General features: G+C 41.0%; 1 protein-coding gene across 2 annotated transcripts in view; it reads left to right on the top strand.

Moving 5' to 3' along the window:
• Positions 1 to 24,528, top strand: part of PIPOX (pipecolic acid and sarcosine oxidase) — a 72,043-nt gene extending 47,515 nt beyond the window's left edge. For both annotated transcript variants that reach the window (XM_077294317.1, XM_077294316.1), the window contains 4 exons: positions 16,748 to 16,900; positions 18,464 to 18,622; positions 19,647 to 19,722; positions 24,034 to 24,528. In XM_077294317.1, coding sequence (XP_077150432.1) covers positions 16,748 to 16,900; positions 18,464 to 18,622; positions 19,647 to 19,722; positions 24,034 to 24,164 — 519 coding nt within the window. In that variant the 3' untranslated portion in view covers positions 24,165 to 24,528. The remainder of the gene's footprint in view (positions 1 to 16,747; positions 16,901 to 18,463; positions 18,623 to 19,646; positions 19,723 to 24,033) is intronic.
• Positions 24,529 to 25,902: the final 1,374 nt, after the last annotated feature.

The following is a 25,902-nucleotide window of genomic DNA, read 5'->3' as shown; positions in this document are numbered from 1 at the left end:
AGGCCCTCATAAAAATTACATAGCTGGAGTGCACTCTCATAAGAATATACTTCATTACATTGTTGGTGAAATAATGTAGGGGAAAATGTTATTTTAATAGGGCCTTTCAAATACAGCTAAAAAGACATAGCACATATTGATGAATGTAAGGACAGTTGCAATCAAAATTATTTAATCCCCATTACAAATTAGATTTATTAACAAAATGTACAAACTGTGTGCGGTTTACAAGTGGTTTCTCCAAATTCATCAAAAAATGTCACATTTGCTGACTACTCCAGGTTCAGAATGATTTAACCCCTTCATGACCTGCATCTTTAGTACTTAGTAGAGCATGAAACCCCAAGACATACAACTTTATTAACCCAAAGGTACAAGAAAAGTTGACTTTAATATGCTGTAAAATAGGATGCAAAAGTTTTGGCATTTTATTCTATGGAGTGATGAAACAAAACAAACTGGATCAGCTGAACGTCTGGAGGAGTAAGAATGAAGCAAAACGCTGAAAAGGACACACTACCAACATGGAGGCTTTGCTTTTTCTGTCACTGGAAACCAGCATTTTTGAGGGCAAGATGGTTTCAGTCAAGTATCACAAAAAGGCTTTTATCATGAAGGGGTTGAGTAATTCTCATAGCTCCAGTAGTCATTAAAAGCGTCATTTTGTGTTGAATTTGGAAAAAACACTTGTTAAATTGGTCGTTTTTAACTATTTCAATTATTCTTGTTTGTAAATTTGCAATGGGGAGTGAATACTTTGGATCACAACTGTATATGCTATATTTTATGAAGCCCCTGTGCCTTTCTAAGGTATTCAAATACGGTCAGGAAAATAATGTCACCAAAAATTTTGTGGCTCTTAAGAGTTGATTGAATACATCTCTTGATCAAGTCTGCTATCCACTGCAATGTCTTGAAGACAATCAAAAACAAACCTACCAGGACCAGGCAGATTTAAGCAGTATAGGCTCTGTCCTGGTATAGCAATTTACAATCTGACCGGATGATATTATAACATGTTCGATTTCTTAATAATAACCCTGTTATGAGGGACTCATGCCTATGTACCTGTATATTTAAGAGTTTTCAAGAGATATAAAATTATGCTTAATTGTGAACATAGATGAAGCCTTCTGGTGCTCCACTGTAGGAACATATGACCGTGTTTGTACATATATTTACTTGTGTATAATATTCCCCTTTTGTGCGTGAGCTGTAGGTTATGACCTTGCCAATTCTCAGATGTCGCACTCGCTATAATTTAGATTACTAAATCACTTTGTGCTGGATCAATAGGAGTAATAAAGTATAATGATAATTACATAATCACTTTTTAAGCCACATTAGGTCTTCATAAATAAGAATAATAATTAAAATATACTATAATTTGCATTAAGCTTCTATAAATCCAGATGCACTCAATATACTTTCAGATTTCTGCATGGATATGATCAAAAATAGCAGCCAAGGATGTCGCACTAAACTCGTCACGCTGTTATCTTTTTGTCAAGAACAGCCCTTTACTGCCCCCTAACATTAGGACAATTAAACAATTGACCGATGATTAACAGATGAGGCTGCAGATTATTGGCTGCCACCACCAGTCGTTTATAGGCCAATTGGATAACTGACAGGTAGCTTATAACTTTCAGGAGTGTGGTTTACAGAACAAAAGGAACAGAACTATTAAATGTTATATTTAATCCAGAACGATAGGCAGTGTTCATAAAACATGTACAAAAGATTTTACAAAGGGGACAAAACAATACAGCATCTCTGGTCTCTCTTTCTCTCTCATCCGTTTTTTTTTCAATTTGCCGAATTCTGCCTGAAACAAATAACCTGATGTGTGAAAGTAGCCTAACAGTGTTAGATTTCCTGCTTTGCACAGCAGGGGTCCTCTGGTTCAAATAGAGTTTTAATTATTTTTTTTACTTCTTAGCTATACGTAATTTCCTCACTTCCCATATGTTAAACATGTGTTTCTACTACCAAAAGAGGTTTAGATGGTCAGTTCTTTTCTCCGTGAGAGAGGAGGGGGGTCAATGCCCCCTCCCTGCAAAAGGGTTATGTATTTTAATGTTTTCTATGACAGATATCATACTATATTTGTCACGGGGTTACCACATCGGAGCGGAGCCAGAAGATCACAGCGTCTGGTTGCTCCCACTCCAGCACTGAGAAGAAGCTCTTCTCTGTCTTATTAAACGTGTTTATTTCTTCTGGCAGAACAAGGGTTAGTCTGCCACGTTGGAAATCCCTGTTCTCAGCTGTACTCAGATAGCCACTCCTTTTCGGTATATAATCTGCGCTCTATTACTAATCCTCATCAGAGTTAGCTTTCTGCTGCATGGCTAAAGGAGGGCGAGAACTTGGTATGAGAAGGAGTGCTGGAAACTGTTATTTGGTTTGTACGCTTGGTAATACCTTATGCTTTTCTGTTTTGGTTTCTTCCCCTTCCTGCACACCCCATTGGATACCTCTGTTATATGTGAGTGAGTATTTGGTGTGTGTGCAGTTTTATCTTTCCCCTTGTCTTTGTCACACTGTTTGTCGGGTAGGTGTACTGCGGTGTACAGTAGCACCCCCTTCTACCTGGGTGAGGGAAGAGAACATAAGGAGGGCTAATATAGGGGATAAGGCAAGGGCAGAGGCCCTGGCGTCTTCGCCATCTGAAGTATCCCAGGGAACAGGGCGAGCTAGGTTGCCCCCTAGTGTTAGGGCCAGTAAAGGAGCCCCTGGTCCGAGGTCACTCAACAGCTGTGTTGTGACAATATTTAGTAGATTAATTCCAGTAGGGGCTAAAAAAACAGGATTTTCTTTATTGACATCTTTGTTAAAAAATCACGTGCAGTTCCATATTAACCCTCTTATGTGTTTATGACGTATTTCAAGCAATTAGCCATAGAGATAATCCACATTAGACTGTTAAACTATGACTACATTTAAAACCAGTAAAAAACAATTACATGTGAACAACCAATAATTAATTTAGGAAACACATGTTGCTCAAAGCATTACTATTGACATGAATTTATTATCCTCAATACATCATATTGTGGCGCCCCTAGGGGTATTTGCCACAAAAATAGTTATTGACACCAAATACAAATATTAAAATAGCAAGACTGCACTACCATCTCCGGCCAGAAGGGGGAGCTCCAGAGACTCCCCTTGATCTATTCTGGTCTGAGAAAAGGACTGGCAGTTGGGTTGAGGAGTTGAAAGTGAGAGGTCGTATAACTGAACTCCTAACAGCCCTATGACGGATTATAGGCCCGTGATACCCATAGTAGGAAAAGAGGAATAGAGAAAAAGGACATTGTGAGAACCGGGTAGCAATAACCTCTACCCAGAATAGGCGCAGAGATGGATACCGGATCCGTGGCTATATTCATTATATATAATACAGCAACCGGAAGGAAGTGAGGTGATATCAGCTTCACCAGGGTAAGACGCAGCAACAGACACAGAGTACAGCAGTACTCCCAGAGGGGGTAAGCGGACAAAAAAGGACTCGGGTTGTCCGTCGTACCAGAGCACAGAAGAGACAGATTGGGTCGGCAGCCAGTTCACAAACAGCAGCAGGGCCATACAATATCATTTCTATAATTAACCCATTAGGTTGTTTGGTGTTTAGCAGCAAAATCCAATACATTTCTTACTTTTAATAATTTTGTGCGCCAATCACCTCCCTTTCTGGGTAAGTAACCTTTTTCAACCCCTATGTATGAACACATACATAATATCATAAATGGCAACAATATGCATTCAGGAGTAACCAAGCACTTCATAGAAAAACATATCAGTAGTTTGGTATGTTATAGGTTGGAAAAGGTTACTGCAAATGACTTTCCCCTGCAAATGAGACTTCCAAACAAAGTTGGAATCCTGCGTAAAATGTGAAGAAAAGAAGAATGTAATAATTTGGAAACATCTTCTAGCCATATTTTATTCACAACAAAATATAGAACACAGCCCAGAAGTTGAACATTAGAAATTTCTCCATTTTAATTTGAAAAAATTAACTCGTTTAGAAATTGATGGTAGCAACACATCTACAATAAACTGGCACATGGTTATCAAAAGCGGGGAAAAGTAGTAATAATAAAAAACAGCTGGAGGGTCAGTTTTCCAGTCACATGACTTTATAAAAAGAACAAGTTAGAGAGGCAGAGTCTCTCAGAAGCAAAGATGATCAGAGATTCACCAATCTGTGAACAACTGCATCTAAAAGCTGTGGAACAATTTCAAAAGAATGTTCCTCAACGTAAAATTGCTAAAGTTTCAAATATTCCTCCATCTACAGCACAACAAAATATTCATAGATTCAGTTGAAATCCCCATGCACCAATGTCAAAGCTGACGGTCAATATTGGATATTCGTTATCTACAAGTCTTCATTAAAAACAGTCATGATTCAGTTATGCAAATCACTGCGTGAACTCATGAATGCTTCCAGAACTCATTGTCTGTGAACATGGTTTGCGGTACACTCCACAATTGAAAGTAAACGCTCTGTCATGCAAAGAGAAAGGGACATATCAACATAATTCTCTAGTACAAAATTAATTTAAAATGGACTGAGACAAAATATAACACTGGTCTGTAGTCAGCTGAATCAAAATTTGAAATTCTTTATGGATGCTGTGTCCTACAGATTGAAAAGGAGATGGACCATCGAACCATCCAGCTTGTTATCAGCGCACTGTTCAAATACCTGCTTGTCTTTGTATGGAGTTGTTTTAATGCCTATGGAAGAGTCACCTAACACATCTTGACAGGCACTATCAATGTAGAGTATTAGGGCTCATACTCACTTGAGCGAAACTCGGCAATACCTGGCACTGAGGAGCGACTGCATGTATTCCTATGCGGCCGCATGCTCCGATCTGAGTGCCGGCAGCAGCGCCGGGTATTAACATGCAAGACTCATCCGAGTTTAGCGCAACTGAGTTTGAGCCCTTATAGAGAGGTTTTAGTAAAACATATCGTCCCATCCAAACAACATCTATTTCAGGCAAGTTGCTGCATATTTCAGCTAGACTTATTCATTTATTTTACTCAGTTATATAGCGCCATTAATTCCACAGCACTTTACAAATATTGGTACTGTCCCCATTGGGGCTCACAATCTAGATTCCCTATCAATATGACTTTGGAGTGTGGGAAGAAGCCGGAGTACCCAGAGGAAACCCACACAAGCATGGGGAGAATATACAAACTCCTTGGAGATGTTCTTGGTGGGATTTGAAACCAGGACCCCAGCGCTGCAAGGCTGCACTGCTTACTACTGAACCATGATGCTAAATCACACCCTGCATCCATCACAACATCATAGCTTCACAGAAGAATAGTTTGTGTGATAAAGCAGTCGCCTGCAGTTCAGACCTTTCACCAATAGAAAACATTTGGTGCATTATGAAATGTAAGTGATAGCGAGATATCGGTTTTGAATAAAGTGCTCTCTTTTGTCCCTACAAGCAACTTTTGTCCATTTGAGTGGATAAAAGATATAAACATTTTCACCAGGAAATTGAGACAGCGAAAACACTTTACCTAACTGGCATCACTGAGCACATTATATCTGTAAATACTTTGATAATGTGTGGTTTATTTGAGCAAATGCTCTTTTAACCATATCTATTAAAGTTAGGTTTTATATCTCTTCTGCTGTATATTAATAGATTTATTAAATAGTATTTTCTGCCATCGCTATTGGATGGATGATGTGCTTGTATCCGGCAAATAATACCCAGGACTGTTGATAACTTTGAATCCTATATCAGATGAAAATGAACAGGAGGAGCACTGCCAGAGCCTGTAAAATTACTCCCAGCAGCAGGCCACTAACATCCATGTGTCTGCTCAAACTGTCAGAAACAGACTCCATGAGGGTGGATTTTGAGTATCATTCCAAATCCAGACCTCCATGTGATATTAATTTTGATTTATATTGATCATTTTATGTTTTATTGTTCTCAACACATTCCACTTTCCACTACGTAATGAATAAAGATTTACAACTGGAATATTTCATTCAGTGATATCTAGGATGTGGGATTTTAGGGTTCCCTTTATTTTTTTGAGCAGTGTATATATCAGGATGGGGCCCAGGATAAGGGACATATATACCAAGATCGAGAACATATATATATATATATATATATATATTTATATATATATACAGTATATATATATACCAGGATGGGACCAGGATGAGAGACATAAATGCCAGGATGGAGGGCATATACATACCAGGATGAGGGACACATATACCAGGATGGAGGGGGCCCCGGTCCAAATTTTGCCCCGGGGCCCATCAGACTCAAGTTATGTCACCACAACATGAAGGATAACAGGAAAAACAAGAAAAAAACAAACCAGAGAGGTCATACAATATGGTCAAGAAAACTGCACAATTTACCGTCTGCTAAAGATAGTCCCTCCAAAGCATAAGCCTGGAGTTTTTGAATATGCCATCACCCCTTCTCAACAGCTAAAGTTGAGTCCATTAGTCCCAGCCTGTAATCAACCCAAAACTGTGGTCAAGTGAACATGAAAAAGTTATGATTTGCCTTAGTTTTCTGTCTATTTCCATCTATTTTCTACAGTAACTTTAACAAGTTTTAATAGTTTCTGTCTCAAGATGTTTTCTTCATCTTTATCTACCAAGTTTTGTTTCAGCTGTTTTGTCATTTGCCTTTCCATGCCTTCTGATTCTTCTTTCTTCTCAGACAGATATTTCAATAGTTTGACTGCTTTATTTTTCATGCTAGTCTTTTCTTCCTTATCAGTTTGTATCCTTTTATTGGATTATTGGATTCTTCTTCTGAGACCTAATATATATCTTCACAAGATGTTGGTTCACATACACTGATTTTGTTTGCCATGTACAGGTGGTTTACCTGTGTCTGGCTTTGGTGATATTTATGCACTGGTAGTGTTTGGGCTTGTTATGACTTTGACAGTTATTCAGAAGTAGTCTGACCACTGTTAGTCGTTTCTTCTGTTCTTATCTCCAGTGATTTCATGCCTAACTTTTGAGTCCACTTTTCTATATCTGTCAAATGCTTCATGAATAGTAGTCCTCCTTCCAGACTGGAGACATGCATATATTTTACTGTTATGGCTAAATTCTCTCCAATCCTATTTTTACTGGGTCATATGAGGACTCGATGCCCAGGACCTACAGCATTTATACTGCTTTCATCAGCAAGATAGATTGTTTATTGGTAATTAAGCTAAAGGTGACTGAAGCCAGTAAGTGAGTTCAGAATCTCTTGCCATATACAATGACTGTGCTGTCAATGCGACATCAGATTGCAGACAAACAGCAGAGACAGAGCAGCAGCAGAAAACCAGTGGAGGACCTTGGGAGGGTAATACTTAGGCCCCAATTAATCAAGACCAGCTTTGTTCACGACAGTCTGAATGAGGACATGTGCTGGAGTCAGGTGAAGAGATGCGCCTCTTCATGAATCAGGAGTTTGGACGAGTGGTATACACCTGTTTGTGAGCCTTGCAACAAATCCTAAGCTAGTCGTGGCTGTAGTAAGATTTGTGGCGTAGTAAAACCCGCCATTCATAATGAATTTGACAAGCTGCGGTCACCACACCTCTGTCATGCCCTAGTGACACCACTTTGTCAGGACTCTCAAAGACTCTTGAAACCGCCAAAAGTCGCAAAATATTAGCTCAGCCAGGAGCGCTCATGTCCAATCATTATGTTGAGAAAGGCAGTGACTCCATATGAATTTGGGCATCATTTGCCTTTGTTGTACACTTTATGAAGATCTAGATTTCAATCTTTAAAAGAAACAAACAATAAGTAGTTATTATCAAAATGATACTCAATACACAACCTTGCGTTGCCAAAGTATAACCTTCTGCAAATGAGATCCCACATAATGTTTGATTGAATAATTATATTCTTTTAATTCTTTCATACTCCACTGTCATGTCCTCCAAGCTATGTACATGACATTCATGTTTCATATGCCTGCGGTAGAAATCAGAGTGGTAACGATATAATTATGCATTATACTGCAATACATTCTGACAATAACTGTTTCATTGCACTGAGCTTTCACGACTTTATATTAAAATTTACATGAATCTGTATACATCACAAAGTTTCCATCATTTTTCCTGCATCATCTCCTGTAGCCTTTGTTCATATTAATGCGCACAAATCAACCACTTATTACCAAGAACATTCCAGAATATACATAGTATACAATTGCTCTGCGATAATAAAGCAGTTACAGCAGGCTGAATGATGTGTGAGCAATGGAGAACACTAAAATATTATATTGATTCAGATGATTTTAAACCTTTGCCAAAAGAACAGGTTGACACTTTAACAGAGAACTATTGGCAGTGAAGAATGAAAGAGATTACAATAGGAAAAGTTAAAGTCCTTGTTCTATTGTCATATCAAAGTATTGGATCAGTGCAAATATGTTCAAAATGATTTCTCCCACTTTGAAATTTGTATAATAAAACAATTAGATAAGAAGTGAATAAGTAATTTACATCTACATACTAAAATGTCAGTTAAAAGCCAATTCCACAGAAGAAAAGTTTGTTCTGTAAACTTTCTGGAATGCACCAGATTTCTCATACTCTGAGCGTCACAGTACAGCACTATAGCATTATAATGCTAATTACTTTTAGTTTTGCCCCCCAAACTTTGAATAACCAATTTGACCCTTTCCTCACTTCTGCATCCTGGTAATTCATAGTTTGATCCTCTAAGAAAATTAACCCAATTATAAATGCACTAGCAGTTCAGGACATCGAAGGAATACAATTCACAAACCCTAAAATGATATTAAAAGGAACCTGTCACGTGAAAAAATGCTATTAACCTGCGAATATATGGTTAATCTGCAGGTTAATGGCATTCTGGACCTGTCCGGTGCCCGCACTTAGAGCCTCGCTGCAGGGAGGAAATAAGCCTTATTACTCCCCGCAGCGTTCAGGATTTTTCCACTGGAGTGATTCCGGCGTCGGTTCAGTCACTTCTCTGTGCATAGAGAGTAGCATCTGTAACCTTGATAAGTTGTAGCAGTCACTGCCAGTTCTCGCACTGAGGGTAGAGCAAGAGCTGGCCGCCGTGACGTCAGCAAGGTTGCCGCTGGTCACATATGCTGTACGACAGCACAGACAAAGCCACTGCCGGCTATCACAGAGCGCTGTGAGATCCAGCAATTTGTGTAACAGCCTATGAAGACCCGTTCTCTGAATGGGGCTCCATATGCTGGAATTTTGGATGAGGCTCATCGTGGGACATCGATGTGGAGTACAGCGTGTCCATTGGACTACGGCAGACCAGCGTGAAAATTTTGGGGGGAAATAAATTGGTGAAAGAGGGAGTCTGTCTTTTTTTTATACAATAAAGGACTTTTCTGTGTGTGGGTGTACTTATTGATTTTTACTTTCAGGGTAATAATGGGAGTGTTTGACTGACACCTCTCCATAACTAACCCCAGGGCTTGGTGTCAGCACCAGCTGCTGCCATCAGCCCCTAATCCCATTACCATGATTGCCATTGCACCAGGGCAACTGGGAAGATCTGAGACAGGGCACCAAAATTGGAGTAACTAATGTGATATGCCAGTTCTGAGGCAGCTGAGGACTGGTAAATTTAATATCAGCTTGCAACTGTCTGCTTTACCTTAGCTGGTTATTAAAAATAGGGGAACCTCACAAAATTGTTTATTTATTTATTCCTAGAAAGCTGTCGGATATCTGCCAGCTAGTTCTCTATCTGGCTGCCGTCACACTAGCAGTATTTGGTCAGTATTTTACCTCAGTATTTGTAAGCCAAAACCAGGAGTGGAACAATTAGAGGAAAAGTATAATAGAAACATATGCACCACTTCTGTATTTATCACCCACTCCAGGTTTTGGCTTACAAATACTGATGTAAAATACTGACCAAATACTGCTAGTGTGATGGCAGCCTCTCTCTGTATCTATCTTTCCATCCTGCAATGAACTAGCTTTAAAACTAGCTTTAAACAGCATTCATTGCTGCACAAAAATGCTTGTAAAAAATGCAGTTAAAATGCAACGCATGCACACAGCCGGAAGACTTTAAGGCTACTGGAGTTCCCAGCTGCTGGGACACCTGGAAGCTGTGAACTAAGGTTACAAGAGTTCACAGCCTCCAGGTGTAGCAGCAGCTGGGAACTCCAGTAACCTTAAAGGCTCTCTTACATCTTTCTGGGCCTGATAGCTGCCAAGAGACCTGGTGGTTGTGAACTCTGGGAACAGTTACCAGAGCTCACAGCCACTGGGTATTACAGCAGCTGTTAGGCCCAGAAACCTTAAAGGAGCATTTAAGGGAGACTTTAAGGCTACTGGAGTTCCCAGATGCCAGGACACCTGGAGGCTGTGAACTAAGCTTATCAGAGTTCCCAACCTACAGATGTTCCAATAGCTGGGAATTCTAGTAACCTTAAAGTCTCCCTTACGTTTTCAGGCCAAACAGCTGCCAAGAGATCCAGTAACTGTGAACTCCAATAACCTTTTTTTTCTTCTTTTTTATTTTGCCTTATATACAGTACAAGGGAGTTAGAGATGTGTCCACGGGTCTTCTTCATGCTGTTCCCATTTTCATTTAATTTCAGCAGTGTTTCCATCCATTTCAGTAATTTTCCAGCCCCTCCAGACCCCCTGGTGGAAAAATACTTTCTTGTTGACTTTCGTAACTCAAAATGAGCACTTGAGCATTACGATTTGCTTGAAAATGAGCTCCTGAGCATTTTAGTGCTCACTCATGACTACTAATATGTCTTATTCCCTAAGATAATTCATATGACCATGTCTGGTTTGCATCTGCAAAAAATAGATCCATGAAAGCTAGCATGACTACAATAAAAACTGGTCCTTCTGGTCCTCCCCACTCTTACATTCTTTTTTTTCATGTTATCTTTTTTTTGTGTCCAGATGATTATTTACACCCAGTGTGTCACTTGTTTTCCTGGGATACATTATACTTTATACAGCTGGTTTGCTTCTATTTCATATGTATATTTATTTGCACTTGCAGTTTCGAATTGTTTTGTGAATTTGTGGTGGTTATTCCTTCACTATTACTGCATAGTATTGTTTGATCAGAGTTTCTGTATATCCCAGTATTGTTATTTCATCTCTTAGCTTGCAGGACTCTGCATAAGGGAAGGACCACATATTATGACCCTCAATCTTTATCTTTTGGGGAGTGAGGACATAGGATGTCATTACTTATTTTCACTAATTGTGTACAGTGATATGTAAAAGTTTGGGCACCCCTGTTCAAAATTTCTGTTATTGTGAACAGTTAACGCAAGCTGAAGATGAAATGATCTCTAAAGTGCCTAAAGTTAAAAAGGAAACATTTACTTTGTATTTTAAGCAAAAAATATACATTTTAAAAATCACAAAATGGAAAATGGGACAATGCAACAGTTTGATCACCCTGTTAGGTTAATACTTAGTAGCATCCCCTTTTGAAAGTATCACAGCTTGTGAACTCTTTTTGTAGTCAGCCAAGAGTCTTTCAATTCTTGTTTGAAGGATTTTCATCCATTCTTTCTTGAAAAATTCTTCCAGTTCTGTGAGATTCCTGGGTCGTCATGCCTGCACTTGTATTTTGAGGTCTAGCCACAGATTTTCAATGATGTTCAGATCAGGGGACTATGAGGGCCATTGCAAAACATTGAGCTTTTGCCTTTTGAAATGGTCTATTGTGGATTTTGATGTGTGTTTAGAATCATTATCCATTTGTAGAAGTCATCCTCTTTTCAACGTCAGCTTTTTTAACAGAAAACTAAATTTGTTGAAATTTTATTGAACCAATTCTTACCTCTACCCATGAAATGTTCCCTATGCCATTGGCTGCAACACGACCCCAAAGCATGATTGATCCACCCCCATGCTTAACAGTTGGCGAGATGTTCTTTTCCTGAAATTCTGTGCTCTTTTTTCTCCACACATACCTTTGACCATTGTGGATAAAAAGTTCCATTTTATCCTGACTTGTTTCCAAAATTCATATAGCTTGTTTAGATGTTCTTTTGCATACTTCAGATACATTTATTGTGAGGACACAGGACAGGTTTTATTCTGATGACTCTTCCATGAAGGCCAAATTTGTTCAGGTGTCTCGGAACAGTAGAACAATGTACCACAACTCCAGTCTGCTAAATCTTTCTGAAGGTCTTTTCTAGTCAAGCTGGGGTTCTGATTTACCTCTCTAGCAGTCCTACAAATAGCTCTCATTGAAATTTTGCTTGACCTTCCAGACCTTATCTGGACCTCTATTGTTCATGTTAACTGCCATTTCTTAATTATATTCCAAACTGAGGAAAGGGTAACTTGAAAAAACTTTGCTATCTTCTTAAGGTACCTTCACACTAAGCGACGCTGCAGCGATACAGACAACGATGCCGATCGCTGCAGCGTCGCTGTTTAGTCGTTGTGTGGTCACTGGAGAGCTGTCACACAGACGGCTCTCCAGCGACCAACGGTGCCGAAGTCCCCTGGTAACCAGGGTAAACATCAGGTTACTAAGCGCAGGGCCGCGCTTAGTAACCCGATGTTTACCCTGGTTACCATTGTAAAAGTTAAAAAAAAAACACATACTCACATTCCGGTGCCCGGCGTCCGCTTCCCTGCACTCCTCCTGCATTCTGTGTCAGCGCCGAACATCTCCGGCATCTCCCACAGAGCAGAGTGGTGATGTCACCGCTCTGCTTTACGGCCGGCACTTACACAGGATGCAGGAGGAGTGCAGGGAAGCGGACGCCGGGCACCGGAATGTGAGTATGTGTTTTTTTTTTTTTACTTTTACAATGGTAACCAGGGTAAACATCGGGTTACTAAGCGCTGCCCTGCGCTCAGTAACCCGATGTTTACCCTGGTTACCAGTGAAGACATCGCTGGATCGGTGTCACACACACCGATTCAGCGATGTCAGCGGGAGATCCAGCGACGAAATAAAGTTCTGGACTTTCAGCAACGACCAGCGATCTCACAGCGGCATCCTGATCGCTGCTGCGTGTCAAACACAACGATATCGCTATCCAGGACGCTGCAACGTCACGGATCGCTAGCGATATCGTTGTAAAGTCGCTTAGTGTGAAGGTACCTTTAGAGTCTTTTCCTGCTTTGTGGGCCTCCACCATTTTCATTTTCAGAATGCTGGGCAGCTGCTTAGAAGAACCCATGGCTGCTGTTTTTGGCACAAGGTTAGAAGAGAGTAGGTTTTTGTAAAGCTGGGAAATTTGCATCACCTGGCCTGTCCTAGCAATGAAATTGAACAAGCCATAACCCTAACAGGCTAATTAAGGTCTGAAACGTTGGTCAAAGTTATCTGAGCACACAAATTTCCAAGGGTGCCAAAACGTTTTCATCGGCCCATTTTCCTTTTTGTAATTTTTAAAATAAAAAAAAAATGATAAAATATATTTTTGCCTAAAATACAAAGGAAAATGTGTCATTTCATCTTCAACTTGCTTAACTTTTTACAATAACCAGTAATTTTGACAAGGGGTGCCCAAACTTTTATATGCCACTGTAATTTGTCAGTTTATTATGTGTTGTTAATGCAGCGCCCCAGAGTCCTGGTCGTTGCAGTACTGTTGCTCCGCCACTAAGGGGAGTGATGGTACGTCCGATGGCACTTAAGGAGTTCACCTAACCAGGTATCACAGACACCAATACACTTCACAGTCTGGCCTCCAGGGGGAGCAAAGGGTACTATGTATTAGGCCACTCCTCACAATCTGGTAAAATTGGGGGTTGGATAGAAAGTTAGTGAGAAGCTGACTGGGTTGGAACCAGGCAACATCCTTTGGCAGAGGGTGTTGCGGGGAAAGATTCAGGGGGTCCCTGTCAGGGGTGGGATCCTGACAGAGGCCTAGCGAACAAGATAGAATGTTAAGGAACCGCGCCTGCACTACATCGCGGCGGTTTCTCAAGAAAGGACAAGAATCGAGGTTTATTGTGGAGACGTGAGAAATGAGATCACAGCAAAAAGGAGATAATACCAGTAGGAGTCGTGCCGTAAGATCGAGGCAACATCCTACTGAGGCGCGTAGCCGGTGGCCGGAACGCCGAGGAAGTATTGGGCTCCAAGCATTACTTCAAACCAACGGCATGACAGTTAATTATAGGTTGGCTGTCTCACCCAAATCACCTAAGCAGACATAGGGGGAAACTGTGGGAGAGGGGCGACACTAGGGTCCCGGAAGAACTCCAGGCCTACCCGTCATACGGGTGCGTCCTAGCCATATCATCTGGGGGACAGAGAAGAACATCAGAACAGATACAAGTTGTGAGAAAGAACATCAGAAACAGACACAACAGTTGTGAGGACTATCCCGTGGTGCTCAGCAGGGAAGTACTACAACACACAGGCGCTAGAAGGTAGGCACTGATTTCCACCTGCAAAGGGAACTCTGGATGTGTCTTCGGACCGGCTGGTCTCAGCCAGCCCTGTTATCAGTACTCTGGATTGAGGATCCTGAAGCCTTCAGTAAAGAGGTAAAGAGACTGCAACCCTGTGTCCTCGTTATTCATCGCGACCTGCACCACGCACCATCATCACATCTTTCATTGGACGCCCCTTAGCAGGGTCACGGACCGGGTCTAGCCACCGTGACAACCCCAAGACAGAGACAGAGAGGCCCGGTACCGAGTATCCCGCGGCCCTGCGTCTGGGGGCGCTCCATTAATTCTTGTCTTTGTCCTTGTATTTTAATTCATGTTAAATAAAGCTGATATATTATTTTATGTACATGCTTGTGCATATGGCTATTTTGTCTCTCTGATCTTTGCTGAACATCTATTAACCCCCTATTTTTTAAGAAAAAATATTGTGTGATTAAGGCATATAGTGAGAGCAGAGGCTAGGACCTCATTTGGGACTGTGGATTCAATAACCCTGGATATAAATGAAGGGATTAGGTTAAGCCATTGCACCACCTCCACCAGGTACAGACATCCAGTACTTGGTCCTGCCATCTACCAATGAAACAACATATCATCATTAGAGAACTCTTTGGGGATGTGGACTTTGGTCAATTAACATGTGTTTTTCCCTGGCCTGGTTAAAACTGCTCTCACCAATAGAGATTGGCTAATCGATTTGCGGGACTCCAGTCCATCAACCAGGTCAGTAGTCTCCATCCGCTGGGCGAGAGCTCCGCCACTCTCTAACCTTCATGTGACAAGGCTCGTTAAAGGGTCGACATTGACTGTTAGGATTGCTTCTTCCAATCGGTGGCACTAGAGTTCTAGTCCTCTTCCTCTCTGAAGAGACAATTTGCATATTTCGCTAACCTTCCAGGATCCACAATACAGCTCTAGATATGCCGGTTTGGCGCAACATTATTATTGTGTTGTGATGAACAGCCATGCCTGATAGAAATTTGCAAAGCTCTCGTCCAAGGGTCAGAGACTTCTAACCTAGCCAATGGAACTGATGAATCAAACTCCCCATCTATCCACAACACTACGAAAGGCTCTCTGACTTGGAAGATCAAAAGTATCTATTAGTGTTCTTGTAATGACGAAGTTCTCCTGATCAATCAGAATCACAAACAGGATTCCATCATTAGTATTACATGCAGTTTTATGTTTCATAATACCTCTTAATAAAATGGTCCCAATTTATAATTGCCTTTGTGCTTGTTCTTTGTCTAGTTTTGAACCTTCTTTTTGTTTGTACTCAATTCATTATTCTATTTGTTTCTTTCTTTGAAGTCTTTTTTGTGTATGCATCTGGTTTTTTTTTTGTTGACTTTCGCTTTGTGAGTGGGGTCTAACAATTCCAGAGGTTTTTGCTTAATTCATTAAAAAGTTTATAAAATTGGCACAACCTTGCACAAGTCCCCCTCTACACCAACTGGCGACTTTTGATACTAAAAGTCGCTAAAAATATTCAAGCCAGAAATAAAGCTCTTTTTTTTTTTTTACTTTGCACCAGATTCATGAATCGCGTGCATCATTTGACGAATGTGGGGCCAAAAATGGCAAATAATGCAAGACAAAAAAGGAGAGTGACTTGAAAAAAACAAATGATGAATCGGGGCCCTTGTACTGTACTTATAGGTGTCCAGTCAATTAACAGTTTATTGACAGATATCCTTTAACTTGGTGTTGGTGAGTTATCTGTCAACCTGAGGCTCGTTCCGCTTATTCTACATGCTTATTAACATGGATATTACAATTAGGCAAGGAAGATGGTAACATGAACGGGATGTGATCAACTATGTCATGTTCATGGGAATCCTGCAAAACTGTACAAGCCCTCGACATGTCTCCCGGTAATAAACTCCTTCCTCTTACACAGCAGTCCACTAATTATATCTGAGTTATGCTTTTGATAGAATATAGGAATAGTTAGTTACTGTTTGCCAGCAGTATTGTGTACCATTGGCATTGCTTTCTACTCAGTGGAATATTCAAGTCAAACAATATCTGTTAGGTAAAGTCGCTTTCCTTATTAACATATGACATCATGAATTATTTAGATTGTACAAGTTGCATGATGATTATTTTATCCTAAGTAGCATGGGGTAATGTTGTTACATGGCAACAGTGTATATGTGCAAGCCATAATGCAGCTATTTAGCTGCCTTTATTACATCATGGTTAGTACCCATGACAAATAATGTTTTGTGACAGTACAGTTATTACATGCCCCATGTCTCGTGCCGTTTATTTCATTATAAGTGTGCTTGCTTCCCAGACTCTGAGAATTAATGTCTGTTACTGGAAAGAGATGATTCCTGGGAGATCTGGACTCCTGCAAAACTTCCCGACATTCCTGGGTGTAAACCTGAATGGAGAAGAACATGAGGTGTATGGACTACCCTCCCAGGAGTATCCAGGGCTCTTTAAGGTGCACACATCTGCTTATTTTATGTATAACCACGTTATTCCCAGAGTATGTTCACATCGGAGTTAAGAATTCTGTTTTATGGCCCAGTATAGGAACATAAAATCAGAATTCACAGAGGGCACATATTTGTTAAATGATATACACCATCAGAGCCCTACTGACTCCACTGGGCTGTGTAGGGATTACAGGTGATCCAAGCCAATATTGTTATGTTTACTGCCTGGCAATACTTCATTGTGTACCTCCAACATCATTTCACAGTACATCAAGTCACTACTTTATTTTCTGTTACAGATATTGGCCATTTCCATTGTGGCACTAATTTTTCTATTTCCATTTTGCTGAATGCTACATATACATTTTCTCTGACCCTGATTCTTCAGAAAAAAAAGCGTTAAATATAGCCAGTTCAGCAACAGACTAAGGAAAGCAAATCTGCAGAGGCTTCCAGGAAGCAGAATGTAAATAAAGAGATAGACATGAAAATTCAATAATTACATCCATATCATAATTGCCCGTGATTTATTTAACTAATTAATTGATGACATTGAGTACATGTTTGGATGTCTACATCCAACACTAGAGGGATTTGTAGAAACGTTAATTTGCCTGAAATGAGGAGAAAACTACAATTAAATTCTGTTACTCTTTTGCCAAATCTTACTCAGACTAAAAAAGGGCTGTCTAATGGTAAAGACATCAATCCATATACTCTAATAGGACACATGGAATTCGTGGAGGGGAAACCCAGCTTGGGGCAACAGAGGTGCCAGGGGCTGGACCAGCAACTCCAATCTGAGCAGTGACGTCAGTGAAGAGACAACTTATATCCTAGTTATATTGACAAGGCTTACTACAATTTAATTCCCCCATACACGAGACTAATGTTGGCTGAACCTGCCGATATCGACATGTTCAGGCCATGGTCTAATGTGTATGTGGGTACTGGCCGACTGATGATCGAAGGAGACTAGTGATGAGCGAATATACTCGTTACTCGAGATTTCTCGAGCACGCTCGGGGGTCCTCCGAGTATTTTTTAGTGCTCGGAGTTTTAGTTTTTAGCGCCGCAGCTGAATGATTTACATCTGTTAGCCAGCATAAGTACATGTGGGGGTTGCCTGGTTGATAATAGATAAGCAGAAAGTCAATTTGGCTGCTAAGCTATAGAATGGTAGAACCATAAAAAGATAATCACCATCAAAACTATATCCCCAAACATGACTCACAAACAACATAGGGGAACCTTACCAGTGAGGTCAAAAAAATTGTTTGCGAAGTGCAGTACTCTTTATAATACAAGGGAGCAGATCCAACCACTCTGTTACAAAAATATCTCACCATACACATTTTTCATTTATGTTTAAGTAATATCACATAAGTAGTTATTAAATGTTTCAAGGCACATGATAAATATAAATGGAGTAAGTCACTAACCAGTTTTAGCACAGCTTCACAGCACCAATAGATAGATCTGCCCCAGTACACTGACTTGTCATTTGATTGGTGGCTTAGATTATATTTTTCATTATGCATCATAAAATGTTGTCTTTTCTATCACAGATTTGCTTTCATGGTGGAAATGAGGCAGACCCTGAAGAGCGTGAGCTTCAGGTCAAACCCAACCAAATCCAGGATATCCAAATACTCTGCAATTTTATCAGTCAATACCTTCCCGGCTTGCATCCTAAGCCAGCTGTGATAGAACAGTGCATGTATACAGTGAGTATATTCTGTGAGAACTTTACTCTTGAGACTATATTAAAATGTATATTTAATAGGGTTCTCCATAGGCCATCAATGTTTAGTCAGTGGAGATCCAACCTCTGGGACCCCAGCTGAACTGTGAAATGACTGCTGGTTAAAGCTTACATCTTTGCCTTGTACTGTAGATTGTCCCATAGAAATATATGCGGATGTACAGACTACATGCCATTTCTATAGAAACAATGGATGAGTTAGGCTGGGGCTTTGTGGTGACTTTGGCCCACACACAGGTCATGCAGGATAATGCAATTGAATGTCGTGACCACGGCAATCAAGCAGTGAAGTCGTTGTCCATTTTGGTGGAGTCTGTATAAAATGGACAGACTCTGACTCATAAAATATATAATACGTTGGGTACAGTAGTTCAGTGCAGGATGTGCTGTAAATGTTTTCATAATAATTTGGGAAAGTTATGAAATGTCCTATAAATGTCTGTTCTGTTCCTGATCTAAGGATCTTGGCTTTTAGTTGAGATGAATCTGTGCTGCACTTTATGCACATGCTCAGTATGGATCAGGGCTGTGGAGTCAGAGTCATGGAGTCAAGGAGGAAATTGAGGGGTCGAAGGTTTGGCTTACCGACTCCACAGCCCTGCAAGCAAGTTGCAAATAGTCTTAACCAGTTGGGGTTTTTTTTATTTGCGTGTTACATTCATGGTTCGTAATGCGAGTTTACAGTATTTATCATCATTATGCTTCGATGTAGCACCTGCATCGTGGCCAAAGCCGCCCTGTATCCCAAGCCTAATTGACAAAGCAATGCCATTGTAATCCTGCAGATATCACTAGTGTGTTTATCGGGTAAAATCTTCCTAATGGAGGTATTCAGTATCTTCCAAACACGATAAAGAGACAATATCCAGTAATTGCAGGCATATTCCTTGTAAGCCGAACCATAATACAGCTGCTATCCCTGATGTTAATTATTTATTACATCATTTATCAGACTGATTTTACATAACTTTTTCTTTCCTTTGTAGAATACCCCAGACTGTAATTTTATTTTGGACTATCACCCACTGCACAAAAACATTGTGATAGGGTCTGGATTTTCAGGTGAGCGATAGTATCCTGCATATTACTTTTGACTTTTCTGAAGCAAAACTATAAAGAATCTATAGTGACTACATATGTATTACCAAGTGAATAATGATTTCTGCTAGCAAATGGACTGTTTTTTTTTTTTTTTTGTTGGGTTGTTTTGTTTATAATTTTTGAGTCATGAATTGACCGCTTACATCCTGTACTAGACATTTGAAAAAAATGCTTATTTTCATGCTTAATATGTTTAGATTTTTCCTTAATAATAAAATATAAGACTTAATAGTTTACTTGTATTATCAAAAGTGCCCAAATCTTCAGGTATTAGTGCCTTTTTCCAGGTCCTGGCAGCTCCACTTTTTGCTTGTGCCCAAATATGATTTTATATATAGAAGTAGTGGTATAGCTGGGTAGGTGTGTGGTCCCCAATAGCAATGCTACCTACTGGGCTGCTTCTTACAAGTGTACTGATGCCCCAGTGCACTTCTATCCTGATTTGTGTATGGCTTTTACACTAGGTTTCTCATGACTCCCACAGTCCCAAGAGAGCTAGCACTTGTAAGGCCGTACTTCTACTTCAAGATGTACACTACCGTTCAAAAGTTTAGGGTCACTTAGAAATGTCCTTATTTTTTAAAGAAAAGCACAGTTTTTTCCAAAGAAGCTAACATTAAATTATTCAGAAATACACTCTATACATTGTTAATGTGGTAAATGACTATTCTAGCTGCAAACGTATGGTTTGTAATGTAATATCTTCATAGGTGTATAGAGGCCCATTTCCAACAATCATCACTCCAGTGTTCTTATGGTACTTTGTGTTTGCTAACTTGTAAGAAGGCTAATGGATGTTAGAATACCCTTGAAAACTCTTGTAAAGGTATGTTAGCACAGCTGAAAACAGTTTGGCTGATTAGAGAACCTGTAAACCTGACCTTCCTTTGAGCTAGTTGAGAATCTGGAGTATTATATTTGTTGGTTCCATTAAACTCTCAAAATGGCCAGAAAAAAAGAACTTTCATGTGAAACTCGACAGTCTATTCTTGTTCTTAGAAATGAAGGCTATTCCATGAGAGAAACTGCCAAGAAACTGAAGATTTCCTACATTGGTGTTTACTACTCCCTTCAGAGGAGAGCACAAACAGGCTCTAACCAGAGTAGAAAGAGAAGTGGGAGGCCCTGCTGCACAACTGAGTAATAAGACAAGTACATTAGAGTCTGTAGTTTGAGAAATCGATGCCTCACAGGTCCTCAACTGGCAGCTTCATTAAATAGTATATGCAAAACGCCAGTGTCAACGTCTACAGTGAAGAGGCGACTCCGGGATGCTGGCCTTCAGGGCAGAGTGGCAAAGAAAAAGCCATATCTGAGACTGGCTAATAAAAGGAAAAGGTTAATATGGGCAAAAGAACACAGACATTGGACAGAGGAAGATTGGAAAAAAGTTTTATGGACAGACGAATCCAAGTTTGAGGTGTTTGGATCACACAGAAGAACATTTGTGAGACGCAGAACAACTCAAAAGATGCTGGAAGAGTGTCTGATGCCATCTGTCAAGCATGGTGGAGGTAATGTGATGGTCTGGGGTTGCTTTGGTGCTGGTAAAGTGGGAGATTTGTACAAGGTAAAATGGATATTGAATAAGCCATTGCCAATTTCATCCTACAACAGGACATTGATCCAAAGCACACCTCCAAATTATGCAAGAACTATTTAGGGAAGAAGCAGGCAGCTGGTATTCTATCTGTAATGGAGTGGCCAGAGCAGTCAATATATCTCCACCACATTGAGCAATTGTGGCAGCAGCTTGGCCGTATGGTGCGCAAAAAGTGTCCATCAAGCCAAACCAATTTGTGGGAAAGGCTTCTGGAAGCACGGGGTGAAATTTCTCCAGATTACCTCAGCAAATTAACTGCTAGAATGCCAAAGGTCTGCAATGCTGTTATTGCTGCGAAGGGAGCATTCTTTGACCAAAGCAAAGTTTAAAGGAGAAAATTATTATTTCAAATAAAAATCTTTTTTTTTAACCTTGTCAATGTCTGGACTAGATTTTAAATTCATTTGGCAACTCATTTGATTAATAAAAGTATGAGTTTTCATGGAAGAAACAAAATTGTCTGGGTGACCCTAAACTTTTGAACGGTAGTGTAAAAGCATACTGACAGGTTCCCATTAACACAGATGTACCCATTACACCACCAATATAACACATTGCAAGGGTGCTTCAATATCTCGAGACTACTGAAGAACATGCAAGAAAGATTATCCAGTTCTGGTCAGTCGACTGAGCCAAATCCTTTCTGTAGTATCCTTGAAAGAATCTAGGAACGTTCCTTTTGGATATAGTGAGGGAAGATTTTTTAGGGTGCACATGTCAATGTGTGTGTCCTGGGGAACAGTCAAAGAGAAAGCGAGTAGCTGGTTGGATCACAGTGACTGGTGGGGGACATCAGGCAACCTCAGCAGTGTCAGAGAGCTGTAGGAGAAGGAGGCAGATTGTGACTGCTAGTGGGAGAAGGTGGTCTGGCAGAGACACCAGGTGCAAAAAGAGACTATGTACAGGACAGCAGGAATCCGGCACCAGGTTGTGCCCCATAAAGAGCACATGTGCTCGCTGCAGTGCAGGACAAGACCACAGGAACCTCAGAGGTCTTAGCTGCAAGACCCGGAGCCCTGGGATCCACTGTCTGTGACTGAAAGGATTCAGAGACTGATTGAGTTCAGAACCCATCTACATAAAGAGACCAGAAGATAACCTTGGTATTTTCCTTAACACCTATGAAAACTGCATTTTTTCTCGATCTCAACTAGCAGTAAATCATTGTTAAAAAAAAATCCAATCTTGCTATCATTGTTGCATTTCCACCTGCAATTTACACTACGGGCTCGATCACACGAGCGTATACATCGGACGTGTGTGTAACACCCCAGGGTCCTGGTTGTTACAGTGGCATTGTTTTCCTCACGGGGAGAGTGATGTCAAGCTTGGAAGCAAGGGAAGATCTCTTCTATCAGGTAAACACATACATGCAACATGTTTGCACTCCAAGCCAGAAGGGGGAGCTCTGAACCCGGCTTTCCGGGGAACCGCCCTTGATATATATTCTGGCTGGAGGGGAAGTCAGAGAGCAGTCTGTCAGGAAGACAAAGTAGTGTGCAGTCAGACAGAGAGTGTCAGAAGGACTGAAGGGGGCCGTGCAGCCGTAGTAGCTGCAGCTCCTGGGGAAAGAGATACCGAAAGAAGGACAGATAAAGAGAGCATGCAGGAGAGTAAAGCACAGGAGAGAGACATCTGGGAAGGATAGCTGTGACTGGGCTACCTCCCTGGCTGAGCGCAGACACCGGTAGCAGGAAGACTGAGGCTGTGTCGGGCTCCAAGAGGCATAGCAGAAACCGGCAGAACAGCTGGACTTTAAGTTACCTGTCTGCCTTTTAAACCCTGGAGGCACAGTGACACATAGGGCCCGAGTCATGATAGAGACCATATAAAAAGGCTTGAGTCACTTGTCATACGGGTTTGTGTCCCACCTTTATGGAGGACAGAAAGGAACTGTGAGGACCTTAATAGAAGCCATAGGCAGTAAGGAACTACAATACCACTGCGCATGAGGAAGGCTTTCATCTCCAACTGGTAGAGGGGACTCTGAACTTGCTTCCAAGCCAGCCGGACCCTGCCTGAACCTGTGATCTGGTGCCCTGGACTGCGGTTGCCTGAAGCTACAGTAAACCAACTAAAGAGACTGCAAATCTGTGTCCTCCGTTCTTTACTGCATCACTCACCATCCTCATCTATACACCGGGAGCCCTGGGAACCTACTTTACCTGTGGGAAGTTATACTATCTAGCTGCCATATCATCACCCCAGAGGACCCCTTTAAGCAGCGTCGGTCCCCACTGACCGAATGCCACAGGTGGCGTCACGAACACAAACTTTATTCACCAATCCCCTTAAAGACCTTTCCCTTTAATTGGGCGCCCAGGGCCACAGACCAGTTCGCAGTCACCGTGACATCCCCTTTAAGCACCGGACCCGGTACCGAGTACCCCACGGCCCTGGCGGGCGACTCATGTGCTGGCCGATGTTTTATCAGATAGCTGTCGGACTGACCATAGCCTAACACAAAATCTTTCCTGTGTTGAGTACAAGCTGAATGTGGAGCTGCCGCGACCCAGTTTGGCACTAAAGTCTCAAGATCAGGGCATTCTAGATAATGCATTAGGAAGCTTTTTTTTCAGGAAAACATATAAATCTATTTTGTTTTCAACAGGACAATTCATTTATTACTTTAATTATTTTACTCTCTAACCTTTCCCCTTTTATTACAGGTCACGGTTTTAAACTTTCCCCACTGGTTGGGAAGATACTATGTGATCTCAGTATCGGGAAACAATCATCATATGATCTAAAGCCATTCTGTATATCTCGATTCAAGAGCCCAATAAATTCATCTTTGTGATGCCGTACATAAGAAGAAAATATGCTGTTGGGTTTTTTTTTTTTATAGAAAATTGGTGCTATTACCTAGAGGCACATCTAGCTACATTTATGAATCCTGGCATAAAAAAAAACTATGAAGTTGTTCAGCGCAATGAAGATCTCCGATTTCGCTTTTAGTGAAATTAACAAAAATAGAAGACATATCAGATCGCATCCTGCAGACAATGTCATGTGTTGATCAAGTGCTATTTCCAATGTGTAAATGTAATGGATGCGTGATTACCATTAATGTTAATATTTGTTGGTGAAGGTTGTTAAATACTAAAATACATGTTTAATGTGTGATCAAATGGGAAAATAAATCTACAAAATACTTACACAAAGCTTAATCTTATTGGTATCTAGTGATAATGGTACGTAGTTTTGGTTGGTGGGCTGTCCATTTGCACAACAGACAACACGTGGACTAATTTTAGCCTATGCACATGGGTGATTTTCCTCATTTAGCATATGTCAAATTCTCTTTTGTAGCTTGAAAGCCGCTAAGTACAGAAGTACATAACCACATGGAATAGAAAAACAATGAAGATATCACTAATGCATTTTTAGCAACATGTTAATGTAACTTACTTACAGTGGCTTGTGAAAGTATATACCCCCTTAACTTTTACGTATTTTTTACATTACAACTAGTGTTGAGCGATACCGTCCGATACTTGAAAGTATCGGTATCGGAAAGTATCGGCCGATACCGGCAAAGTATCGGATCTAATCCGATACCGATACCCGATACCAATACAAGTCAATGGGACTCAAGTATCGGACGGTATCCCCGATGGTTCCCAGGGTCTGAAGGAGAGGAAACTCTCCTTCAGGCCCTGGGAACCATATTAATGTGTAAAAGAAAGAATTAAAATAAAAAATATTGCTATACTCACCTCTCCGACGCAGCCTGGACCTCACCGAGGGAACCGGCAGCGTTCTTTTCTTAAAATGCGTGCTTTTCCTTCCTTCCGTGACGTCACGGCTTCTGATTGGTCGCGTGCCGCCCATGTGGCCGCGACGCGACCAATCACAGCAAGCCGTGACGTAATTTTCAGGTCCTTCTAGGCATTCAGTATTTTAAAATTACGTTCCGGCTTTGTGATTGGTCGCGTCGCGGTCACATGGGCGACGCGACCAATCACAAGCCGTGACGTCACGGGAGGCTGGACACGCGCGCATTTTAAAATGCGCGCGTCTCCTGCCTCCCGTGACATCACGGCTTGTGATTGGTCGCGTCGCCCATGTGACCGCGACGCGACCAATCACAAAGCCGGAACGTAATTTTAAAATACTGAATGCCTAGAAGGACCTGAAAATTACGTCACGGCTTGCTGTGATTGGTCGCGTCGCGGCCACATGGGCGGCACGCGACCAATCAGAAGCCGTGACGTCACGGAAGGAAGGAAAAGCGCGCATTTTAAGAAAAGAACGCTGCCGGTTCCCTCGGTGAGGTCCAGGCTGCGTCGGAGAGGTGAGTATAGCAATATTTTTTATTTTAATTCTTTCTTTTACACATTAATGTTGTTTCGATACCGATACCCGATACCACAAAAGTATCGGATCTCGGTATCGGAATTCCGATACAGCAAATATCGGCTGATACCCGATACTTGCGGTATCGGAATGCTCAACACTAATTACAACCTGTATTTTAATATTTTTGTTATCCCATTTGTGTGATGCATCAGCACTAAATAGTATGAGTTGGTGAA

Source organism: Ranitomeya variabilis, chromosome 3, assembly GCF_051348905.1.
Source record: "Ranitomeya variabilis isolate aRanVar5 chromosome 3, aRanVar5.hap1, whole genome shotgun sequence".
Taxonomy (NCBI): domain Eukaryota; kingdom Metazoa; phylum Chordata; class Amphibia; order Anura; family Dendrobatidae; genus Ranitomeya; species Ranitomeya variabilis.
Note: the sequence above shows the minus strand (reverse complement) of the source record. Positions and strands in the feature narration are given on the sequence as shown.